The following is a 12,585-nucleotide window of genomic DNA, read 5'->3' as shown; positions in this document are numbered from 1 at the left end:
TCACGACATTACAGGCTGCAGAAGCATAATTAGCAGCTGCAACGTACATACATTTCTAACGACTAAAATTGCTCCTGGCTCCCAATATAATCCATCTTCGAACTTCTCCCCCTGTATAACGGCAGACACTCTTCATATCCAGAGTTCCTCATTTTAAGACATTTTGAAGTTTCCACATCGGCTGCTATTGAAAAATACTCTATTACATCTCGCATGATTGGCCAATTTCCACCTAACAAGCTATTTCCAAGGGCAGTAGGTGTCGACGCGACTGAAAACATCCTGTAAGGCCGATACTGCCCAATCGTCCAGGATTGAATAAAGAAAATATATGTCAAAAACAACTGTTGTGGGAAACTTCAAAGATTTTACCACAAATACGGCTGTGGTACCTCAACATTAAGAAAATTACTTAGTGACGCCTGCAGTAACCACTGTGCCAGGTATTTCCACCACATACATCTGCAACTCTGAGATCACGTCTTTCAGTGGTAGAGATGCGGACTCTAGACGTAAAGTTGCAACAGAGAGTCGTTGGAAGTGAGATCTTAATAAGAATGTTGCATCCTTGACATTTTTATGAGCTGTCTTGAATTTTCAATAAAAACTGATCACTAGAGTCTAATGTGTCTACTATCTCTCTGCCTTTTGGTAGTGTTCGGCATAACAAAGCAGACCCAAAGCCAGCTGCACAAAGGTATTACATATGAGTTCTGTGGGACGGTAATGTCTGGAGCCATTTTCCGTATTATCAGCAATAGCCTTTTCATACACCTGTTTCGAACAGTTCTTTCGCAGTGTAGACTCTTGTTGTATATACTGCGGCTGCTGATCAGTATCACTGCGCCAGAAAGCTCTTAAAACTAGTGTTTTTTGGCATGTTCCATCAAAATGAAATTTGATGTGTGTGGTGGGACTGAGGCGGATCAAGTGAATAGACACTAGATGGGCCACTGAATTTCTCAGTTGGGCTTCAGAACTGATTAGCAAACCTAGATTACGACCGAATGGAGCGTGGCTAGATGAAGTCACGAAATGTGCCAGAACAACACATGTCTATAGGTGGGGAAATCTGAAATCGGCCTTTATCCAGCAGAGTATGTCAAAAGACTGATGGTTAGGAGAAGCTGGCACAGGATGGTAGTCAGTTGAACAGGGAGGCTACGTCAGCACTCACACCTCCTTGCCAACTTCTCAACGTACGCGTGAAACTGTGCGTATTATCTCATCACAGTGGTATCTACGACGGAATTGTCTTTTTAAGTGTGGCCACAGTGACTAAGCACATTTTCGTCACCAGCCAATCCTTTTCCCTTACTCCAGAGCACCCGGCCTTGGCACCTGCTATCCTGCTGTTTATTACGGCCCACGAAGGATATCAATTAGCGTGGCTTAAAAAGTTAACGTAAAATTATTTGCTTTTGAGATTACGCAATTTTTACGGTTTTTTCTATCTCAACAGCTTTCACATCTACATCGATACTCTGCAAATCAAGAGGGTTCATCGAACCACCTTCACAATTCTCTATTATTCCAATCTCGTATAGCGCGCGGAAAGACTGAACATCTATATCTTTCCGTACGAGCTCCGATTTCCCTTATTTTATAGTGGTGATCGTTTCTCCCTATCCATGTCGGCGTCAACAAAATATTTTCGCATTCTGAGGAGAAAGCTGGTGATTGGAATTTCGTGAGAAGATTCCGCCGTAACGAAAAACTCCTTTGTTTTAATGAGCTCCATCCCAAATCCTGTATCATTTCGGTGACACTCTCCCCTATTTCGCGATAATACAAAGCGTGCTGCCCTTCTTTGAACTTTTTCGATGTATTCCGTCAATCCTATCTGGTAAGTAGCTCACACCGCGGGGCAGTATTCTAAAAGAGGACGGACAAGCGTAGTGTAGGCAGTCTCCTTAGTAGATCTGCTACATTTTCTAAGTGTCCTGCCAATAAAACACAGTCTTTAGTTAGCCTTCCCCACAAAATTTTCTGTGTGTTCCTTCCAATTTAAGTTGTTCGTAATTTAATTCCTAGGTATTTCGTTGAATTTACGGCATTTAGAGTATACTGATTTATAGTGTAACCGAAGTTTCACGAATTCATTTTAGCACTGCTGTGGATATATACTGTGTGTGCATAAAACTGAATTAAAGACTTATCTCTACACTCTGTGAATCACTATAAAGTGCGTGACAGTACACCCCAGTGCACCAGTTATTAGGGTTTTTTCCTGTTCCACTCATGTATGGGTTGTGGGGAGAATGATTGTTTAAATGCCTCTATGTGTACTGTAATCAATCCCTATGATAGCAATATGCAGGGGGTTGTTAGTGTATTCCTAGAGTCATCACTTAAAGCCTGTTCTTTAAACTTGGGTAGGGGCTTCATGGGATAGTTTCCGTCTATCTTCGACAGTCAGCTGGTTCAATTCTTTCAGCATCCCTGTGACACTTTCTCATAGGTGAAACAAACCTGTGGCCATTTGTTCTTGTCCTTCTCTGTATACATTCAATATCCCCTGCTGGTCCTATTTGGTATAGGTCCCACACAACTGAGCAGTATTCTGGGATGGGTCATACGAGTGATTTTTAAGCAACCTCCTTTGTGGACCAATTGCATTTCCCTAGTATTCTACCAATAAACTGAAGTCTGTCACCTGCTTCACCCGTGACTGAGCCTCCGTGGTCATTCTGTTTCACATCCCTACTAACCATGAGAGCTATATATCAACTGGACATTGGACGATAGCAAGGACCGAACCGGAGCCAAAGACTGGGCAGTCTCGTGCGCTATCATCAACGCTATGATAACTGAGGCTAGTTATACCTGTCAGTTCACTTTAATTTGCGCACGCAAAGGTGTAATTGGCTCCCTTCAATGCTAATCAGCTCGAACAGCGCAATTAACTCAAACGTGTCGAGTTTTTTTTCCTTAACAATTATTTCTCAGCAAACCCTACCCTGCAAATACCCTTACAAGCTTTTCAGACCGTTTCTGATCAAGCTGCCTACGTAGATACTGTCTGCATAATGTATTGCAAATAGAGTAGTGAAGAAGTAATTAGAACATCACGTCCAAGATCTACGCTTTATTGCGCAAAGTGCGAAAAAATGAAGTCAGCAATAACTATTTCCTTTCATTATTTATGTGTGTGTGTGTGTGTGTGTGTGTGTGTGTGTGTGTGTGTGTGTGTGCGCGCGATGTTTGAATTGTGTGTAAAGTTTGTTGGATGTTGATAAGCGCTCTAATTTGCAAATACTGGATGAATATACGCTGGCTAACTTGCGCGGCTTGAGTCTTGCTGCCAGAGCCACTCACTTTCTAACTTTCATACTTGTCTTATTGTGTTAAACTTTTAACGAAGGATTACACCTTTTAATCAGTACATTATTAGAGCATTTTAAATTTTCAAGTTCAGTCAGTAGCTGTATGCTACGACGGCGGATGACAGTTTTAAGCGCTTAGTAATGCTTCGCACTAAATAGTCATCTCGACTTGAAAATGCGGTTTCCAAAATTTTTCCAAAAAAATTCGTCGCTTCCGCTTTACACATGACAAGAAATTAGCACAATCTTTGTTGGTCGTAGATTTTTAGAGGAATTTATACGCTGGTGCGAGTGCGACGTACCAGTATCCCACACCTTGTTTGTTTTTGGACTAAGTATTACTTTGACATGTATTCCTCATTGTTGAGTATCTCAGAACGACACTACAAATTTCTCATACTTCTCGGGCATAGCTCAATACTTCACTTGTTCGCCTCAGAACTACTAGTTGCTTGAAATGTGTTGTCTTATTGAATGTGCAGAGTACATCTGTAGTTTTTAGTGCTATTTCTGAGGTAACGAATTTTGTATCGAAGTAGGAAAGCTCAACTCTTCTTATAGAATGACGAAGGCATGCTTTCACGGGAACACAATTTACAGGGAAACTCTAGCAACTGTAACCACACATCCAGTAATTTGATGAAAAACAGAGAGAACCTATTTCATTTCTAGAAAATCTATAGCAAGCACTGCAAATGCGATTTAATTTTTAAAGAAATGAAAAGGTGCGTCGGGTGAATTCATTCAGAATATTAATGGGTCATTCCGTTTAAAAATTTGGCAAATATAGCCAAAGACCAAAATTTTTTGGAATAACAGTGCGGTCAATTTTTATTACTTTTAATTGACAGGATGGCAAAAAGTTACCTAGGGTTTGAAAAATGAAGACGTGCACTTTTTTTTTATAACGGAGTTGAATGATCCACCAGGGAGGCAAGAATGCAAAAAGGTGGCTGAAACAACAAATTTAAGTTAAGAAGAAAGAAGAGTAAGGACTGCTGTATTCACATGGGTAGTTTCAGTTCACAGAAGTCATCCTACGATATATTAGAGCACGGTTAAAACCTCGAAGGTAATTACAAAGATGGTATCTGTTCTTTTGGACAAGTCCGAAAGAACAGACACCATCTTCATATAGAAGAGGCTTATCGGCCAATGATCATCTTCAGTGCGAATGCACCACATTGCTCAAACTCTTACGGGGATTCGGCAGATTGCCTGCCACGAGTAATGAGTATAGTGGGCAGGGACACTACAAATGTAGTGTGTGGACAGTAAATTGGAAATGTGGGTTTCACAGGGAATGCGCCAGAGATAAGTCCCTGCAGTCACCCTATCATCTGTGTCCTCACTGGCTCAGTCAGATAGAGCGTCTGCCACGTAAGCAGGAGATCCCGGGTTCGAGTCCTAGTCGGGGCACACATTTCCACCTGTCGCCGTTGATATTTATCAACAACTGTAAGCAGCTAAAATGGTCTGGATTTCATTGTAATTTCATCCAAATGTAATTTTCTCAGCCTGCATATTTACAAAGTGGTTTCCCCAGTAACTTCTTGTCTAAAACATGAATCATAATTTTCAGATGATACTCTCCTTATGATGGTCTACAATATCACTAGAATTTCTGCTGCAGACTGAAAACTAAGTTATTACTTTTCAATGAATGCAAAAATGGTACAAAAAGTGTTTAAGAAACTATTATAAAACAATTTGCATATGGTGTGGCTTGATGTGAATGTTCTACCTATTTACTGTACCTATATAATCCAATTTGGGTGAATGCAAACTGTTTATTACTTTTTGAATTATCAAATAAACCATGAAGGTTAACATCATTGTTAGGGTAAATTTTAATTGTTGTATACGGCATCTGTACACTAGTTCTTAGTCCAAGTGTCTTTCTCGCTACGTGTATACACTTTTCACAATAAACTGCATGGAATTGTAATACTTTAAGTAACAAAGATTGTAACATATTTTACTGTGTGACAATGTATCTGACCATTTAAAGGATTTGAAGAATGAAGAGAACTGAAGAGGGCCAGCCCATAACTGCCCCTTCTGACAGACTTACTGCACAAGGGATAGTGCACATCATGAGTGGCTTGCTATAACAGGGTTGTCACAAGTTGACTGAAATGAAATTCCCTGACAACTCCCTGATTTCCAGACAGTTTTATCACGTTTCCTTGCCAAATTTTGAGCGCTTAAGGGTAAGAAAACACATAAGTCGACAAAGAATTTAAGGACATCTGTATTTATGAACATGTTAATCACTGTAATTTTGAATTAACAGCAAGTTATTGTCACATTTATAGGACTTACTATGTATGTGCCAAGCCAGTAACGGTGCGTGGCCTCTCCATAAAGATACCACTTCATCCGTTGGGCCAAAAACCAGATTTTCCTCAATTTCCCTGACACGTTGGAAATCCTCCGACATCCCCCAATTTCTCGAACTTGTGGCAATCCTGGATATGAAGGAGCTTTCACGAAATGATAACAACAGTTATTTACCAATGTCTCTCGTTGAGTACATCAGTTTTCTTGCACTGTTGTCTTGAATAGCCATGAGAAATTTTTCATCGTCCTACCTCAGCAGACTAAGTCATTTACCACAAAAAATTGGCTTCCCAAGGATCTATTTTAGCACCCTTGCCGTAAACCAGTGACATGCCAAACACTACTAGCAAAATGTTTTGCTACCCCAATAACATTACCATAGCCATAGAAACCAGCACACTTGAAGGAGAAAATATATTGTCTACAGACTTTGAGAAAATCTCAACACATATTACAAAGCATGGAGACCCCAACCAAATGCAGCCACAACAGAAGTCTGCACAGTCCACTTAAACAACAGAATCGCAAACCAACAGCTCAATGTGAATTTTGTCAACAGATGATTAGACACAATTTCCAGCCTAAATACCTGTGTGTCGTTGGTTGTTAACATAAAAACACCTGGCAAACACCAGCCAAAAACTAAATACTCTAAATAACATAATAAAGAAACTGACATGCATGAATTGGGGTGCTGATGCTTTCACTCTACCGACTGCAGCTCTGACAGTACACCCAGTAGCTGAATACTGTGCCCCAGTGTGGAAATGTGGTGTTCTTACATGGAAACTAGCACCTATCTGAATGAATCAATGACAATTATTACAGGTACACTAAAACGCACACCAATCCCTTGACTGCAGACCATCTGTAACATTCCAGCACCTTAACTGCAACACCAAGGAGCAACCGATCGAGAACTGAGGAAGCTGCAGCACCCCGACTAGCCCCAAGACCTTCCAATTCATTCAGTCTTAAATGACCCTCCTACAGACTGCTTGGCATCACACACTCCACTGTGACATAATGGAGAAAACCACACACAGTTTGACATTAAAGAAGAGTACTGCATGAGACTGAACGCTGCAACAATAAAACATCAAGGTGTTCAAGATCCATCTGCCAGGCTACCAGGATTTGATCTGAAGAGAAGTCAGTGGACACGGTTGAATAGGATAACAACTTGTCACACCAGGTGCAACGTGTTGATGCACAAGTGGGGTCTCAGGGACTGTCCAGCCTGTAATTGTGGTCCCCCAAGAACAAACTGTTCAGCATACTGTCAGAGACTGCCCTCTGACGAAGTACCCATAGCCATCCAGTGATTTTACTAATGGTGCTGCTCGCTCTGCTAACAACTGTTTTCATTCAGCAGATGTTGAACTCTGACTAAATGTATATTTTAATTAACAGCCACAATTTTGTAGTTTAAATGTCCTTTTAGTATTATTCAGTTATTAACTTCAAGAATTTGAATATATTGGCCTTGTGCCTAAATCTTTAAATGAGTATGTGTAAAATGTACATATTTCTCAATATCTGCTGTTGTTGCTATACGATAAATAAACTCTAGATCAGTGGTCACCAAGGTTCTTGCAGAAGAGCCATTCTGGGGCGACGCTTCAGGCCACGTACTTATTGATCTTTTGAATTTGTAATTTACATGAAGTAGTATGTTCTGAGTCCCTGTTGGACTACCTATAGTAAGGTGTGCTAAGTTGCGTGCCAGTCCACAAGTACTGATCGTTTAGAAGCAGGCACCATTCGGAAAACTGTCTTCCTGTTCCCTGTGTCAGACTGCTACCAACCTTAGCGACCACAAAATTGACACAAACAACCTGATGAAGTGTTGCTGTGTTGACTTTCTGAGCGAGTGATTAATTCATAATCAACAGTAATTACTTAAATGCATAATCCAATATGGGACACAATCACAAAGGTTTATTAACGTTTTGAATGTCTTTCTTCTTTTCACTGTGTGGTGTTACAACAGCCTAGATTTCATTTCATATTGCTTGCTGCAAATAGTTACCGTATTTGAAAGTGATGGTCTGTAATGTATATTCATAAATCAGTATCACTTCCGTGTCTAAATTTATACTATAGCAACTGATCTGACATTGGCGCTAAAGCTGTCGGAAACACTCAGGAAACCCTTCTTGTGGCGTTGCTCTAAGTACTGTGATTACGTGCCATGTCAGTGGAGCTCAAGCCTTCAGGGGTAATTTAAGGTGGAGGAACAAAAAGTCTGCTGGCGCCACATCTGGAGAATAAGGCGAATGGTGAATAAGTCACCAGTTGTTGAGAGAGAAAGTTGAGCACGCAGACACTGCGGATATCTGACAACACGTGACCACGGTGCACCGAGCGAGTCCACGAGAAGTGTTTCCTGACAGTTTCTGACAGCTTTACAACCTATGCCAGAAGTCTGTTGTAGCTAATGGTGTCTGCTCTCGAGGCCAGATTGACGATTTTTGGTTTGTGGGGCACTCAACTGCACAGTCGTCTGTGTCCATACGAAGTCCCAATTTTTACAGTGTCCAATCCAGCCACTGTCACGAATGATGATGGTGATGAAATGATGAGGACAACACAAACAACCAGTCCCTAGGCAGATAAAATCCCCAACTCCGCCAAGAATCTAACCCGGGACCCCGTGATCCAGAGGCAGCAACGCTAGCCAATAGACCACGAGCTGCAGACACTGGAGGCCAGTGAAGGTATTTTGTTTGTAACGGAGTTACTCAACTTTTCAGACGCACCTTGTATTACTGTCTCTAGGTATTTTTGTTCTGTCACTGAGCAGGAAAAGTATACTCTTAAGAAGGTCTTAATATTAGTTGACGGTTTTGAATAGGCTATTTGTCTCTAGACGGATGCTGTTATAAACCACGGCTGAGAACTTTTTTTTTGTGGTTTTAGGGCGCAAAACTTCAATTGTCATTAGCACCCAGACTACGTTAGGAATGCACCGCCAGGCACAAGTTTAAAACGGCAACTAAAAGGGAAAACACGATAAAAGACAGACTGACAGGCATAGGATTAAAAAAAAAAAAAAAAAAAAAAAAAAAAGCATAATCAAAGGTCCTTAGAGAGGTTGGTCAAGTTGATAAAATGAAGAACGCGAGCAGCTGCTCGTGGGTCATCCGCTAAAATGGCATCTAGACTACAGGGCAGGCCAAGATCAAGACGCAGTGTGTTAAAATCCGGGCAGGACGTTAAAATGTGGCGGACCGTCAGCAATTGCCCACATGGGCAGAGCGGCGCCGGCGCAGCCGTCAGCAGATGGCGATGGCTGAACCGGCAGTGTCCAATTCGTAACCGGGCCAAAACGACCTCCTCCCGCCGAGAAGGGCGGGAGGATGACGTCCAAGCCACGGGAAGAGGTTTCAAGGCCCGAAGCTTGTTGTCTGTAAGTGCAGCCCAATCGGCATGCCACAGCGATAAAATGCGCCGACAAATGACCCTGCTACAATCTGACGAAGGGACACAACAAGAAGCTGTCCGAGGCGGGAGAACTGTGGGCCACACGAATACCGAGTCTGACAGCAAGTGACCTGCGGGCTGCAGTGCAACGAACGCTGCTCTAGATGCGTTGGATTCCATTCCCAAAATTTGGGATAGAGGGGAAAAAAAATGAAATGATCGTGTGGCATTGTTGGCCGTGAGGCCCCATCTGGGGAAGTTCGGCCGCCTAGTGCAAGTAATATTTCAGCCGACGCCACATTGGGCGACTTGCATGCCTGTGATGAGGATGAAATGATGATGAGAACAACACTAAACATAGTCCACAAGCGGAGAAACCTCCAACCCGGCCGGGAATCGAGCCCGGGCCCACTGCACTGAGGTAAGCAGGTGTTAAGCAGCAGGTGCAGCGGCTTACCTCGAAGACGCCGAGGCAGCGGCCCAGCTTGCCGCAGACGCCCGCCTCCTCGCGCACCTCGCGGATGGCCGTCACGCTGGGCTCCTCGTCGGGCTCGACGCCGCCGCCGGGGATGATCCAGTGGTCGGGCCGGCGCGACGACGTCACCAGTAGCACCTGCCAGGCACCCAGCACACGCACCAGTCAGCCGCGCGCCCCTCACCTGCGCCTGCGTCCACGCGCCCACAACAACAACAGTGACGTCTCCGCGTCTGATCACGGGGGGTTCCCCGAGCAGCCGGCAGGGCCAGCGCAGGGCGGGGCGGGCAGGCTAGGCGCCGTCGTCGTCGCTCCGCCCCCGCCCTGCCGCTGCGCCACTCTGGCTGCTCGGGGAGCCCTGCACGACACTACAGGCGCTCGCCCGGCTCCGCCGTCGAGCGTCCCGGACAACGCGTCGCTCGACGGCGGTGGCCGGGCCAGCGTTCAAACTCACTACAAATAAATTCCACACACTCATTACTGCAGTTTCGTACACACATTAAAGTACAGGACTGTAAGTCCCGTGAAGGACAACTACAGCATCGAGTCAGCGCCAACCCCGCTCCACTGCTTCTCTAGGAATACAGGCCACTACCATCTAAACAACGAAACAAACAACATCAAACATACTGAAATCCTTAAACATTTGCAAAGAAGGCGCCGCAAAATTTACAAGTAATTTAAAGACACACATTCGTAAAAATCTTAAGCTTTCCATACACAGTAATGTCAAGTCGAAGCGAATGTCCAGAATACTGTGGCCCTGGACTTGCCAATCTACAAATTGAGACATTTCTCTATTTCTCGACCTATGGTGTTCTAAACGTTTCATTCCTTTCCCGTATGGGGGCGGGTAGACGTGAAGATGACTTAAATGTGATTTTGGCACTTCAGGTGATCTTATGTGACTCTTATTGGTCAAAAACAGTCTTGGTTGCAATTTTAGTTTTTTATTTTTCAACGACGCGTTTCGCCTTATTTAGGCATCTTCAGGTTATCTTAATTTGTTATTTCTTAGAAGAATCCTTTAGTCAGTGTAGCCAAAGGGCTATCAGGCCTGATAGACGATGCCCTTTGGCTACACAGACTAAAGGATTCTTCTAAGAAATAACAAATTAAGATAACCTGAAAATGCCTAAATAAGGCGAAACGCGTCGTTGAAAAATAAAAAAACTAAAATTGCAACCAAGGCTGTTTTTCACCAATACTGTTAGGCCCTGGTTTGCTGTATGACACATATGCACTGGAAGAATTTTTATGTGATTCTGTCATGATTTCTCTATTAATCTATTGTACTTCCGTTCTTCATTGTTAGTATTTTCTTGCTTTTTTCTTTCACTGGCTTGTCTTGCGGGGTATGTTCACAGCCTCACTGCTGAGGGAAACCATCCTACGAATACACCTGCAATGGCAGCGTCTATTGCTTGTTTAACTTCCTTTGGTGACTTAGTTTGGTTTTGTGTTTCATTTATCTCCCGTAGAAGTAAATGTAGGATTCACGGTTTTTATGCAGAACCTAATTTCTTTGTTTTGTCGTTCTATGTTGATTGCTACGTATTGTTTGAGTTGTTAGTATGCATCTGCAAGCAGGAAAATTTGGCGAGTAAAACTGCTTATGATGTCGCGATTGCAGGACCAGTACTCCAATACAGATGCACCACAATACACCACATATTATTCAGAGGGGTTAATGTGGTCATGATTGTATCCTGCGATTTTATTTCCATTTTATCATCCACGCAGCAAAGAAGTACTAGTACAGAACGGAAATATACCTTACTGTAGCAGAGATCATTTATTCAGAGATCTGCCTTTAGCAACTGCAGTAAATCTTAGTGCCGTCTATGAAATCTGTAAGACGTTACACCACCACCTTTGAGCTCGTGCTACACAGCTGGTTCATGAGGTCTACAAGCACAAGACGGTGAATCGCGGAGAGCCAATGTATGCACCAGGGCACGGTCCGTACTCACGTCTTATCCATTTGTCCTCTTCAGATTAAGTTCAGCAGTTTTCACTTAAGATTGTGTTCCGCATTTAACGCTATTTTGCCGAATTTCCCTCAAAATTTGCCGTATTGGATTCCTGATATTCCCCCGAATTTGAATTACATCGTTTGAAACTTCACAGATTGGAAGACACTAATGCTTTGAGTGACTTTTTCTTCTGTTCTTAGTATCAGTTTTACTAGGGGCCTGTAGGCACGAATTATAACTATTTCTGCGTCCTTGTAATAACCTGTACCTATTATTGAAAATTGACGTTAATATTCCATGTTTAACAGGTACATTTCCAGACTAACATTCAATATTCAGCAACAAAATCGAGGTTCCGTCAGATGTAAAATATAAGCTTCTGAGAAACTTAGACGAGTTCCAAAATGACGTACTCTTGGGAGTAGACTTAATGAAGGATAGCGGTCACATTCTGATCTCGTGAAACGGCTCACTGAAAACACACAACGTCTTTTACGATCATGCGGGAGACGTCACCAAGAATTTCGCGCATATCGCCGAGACTCTTCAACGAGGAACAGACACGCATGTAGGTAATTACTGCAAGATACAGGAAAACATGAGTAATTGCATTTTATTTGATTTATTACATCCACTGACCTCTGAATCGGTCTTTTACTGAAAATACCTGGTCGACAGCGGAAATGACAAAACGTGCTGCAGCTTATTTGCAGACTAACTTGTTCCATGTGCACGGGTGAGGAAAGGACGCAGAAATGGTAGAAACGAGGCACTGAAGGCAACAATTATGCCACAGCTGGAAAAAAATGATTTGCGGAGATGTAAAAGTATACGGATCTGATCGGTACATAGGTTAGAGCAGTCGGGTGACCTCCCAGGGCTACACTGTGCCGAAAGAGACCCTACCCGCATCCGACACCCGGCAATGAGGTTAACGGCGAAGAAAGGCTACAGAATGAAGAATGCCTTCTAGGCAGGAGATCTAGAAAGGGAAAAGGCTACAAATGTAATGGACACTAGTTGGGCCATCAGTAATGAA

At 43.0% G+C, this 12,585-nt stretch overlaps 1 protein-coding gene across 2 annotated transcripts in view; it reads right to left on the bottom strand.

Moving 5' to 3' along the window:
• LOC126175986 (diphosphoinositol polyphosphate phosphohydrolase 2) overlaps positions 1–12,585 on the bottom strand; it is a 165,661-nt gene that overhangs the window by 79,484 nt on the left and 73,592 nt on the right. The window contains exon 2 of one of the 2 annotated variants that reach the window (XM_049923093.1): positions 9,554–9,708. In XM_049923093.1, the coding sequence (XP_049779050.1) occupies positions 9,554–9,708 (155 nt within the window). Of the gene's footprint in view, positions 1–9,552; positions 9,709–12,585 lie in introns of both variants that reach the window. The other variant, XM_049923094.1, reaches the window with a different exon arrangement.

Source organism: Schistocerca cancellata, chromosome 3, assembly GCF_023864275.1.
Source record: "Schistocerca cancellata isolate TAMUIC-IGC-003103 chromosome 3, iqSchCanc2.1, whole genome shotgun sequence".
Taxonomy (NCBI): domain Eukaryota; kingdom Metazoa; phylum Arthropoda; class Insecta; order Orthoptera; family Acrididae; genus Schistocerca; species Schistocerca cancellata.
Note: the sequence above shows the minus strand (reverse complement) of the source record. Positions and strands in the feature narration are given on the sequence as shown.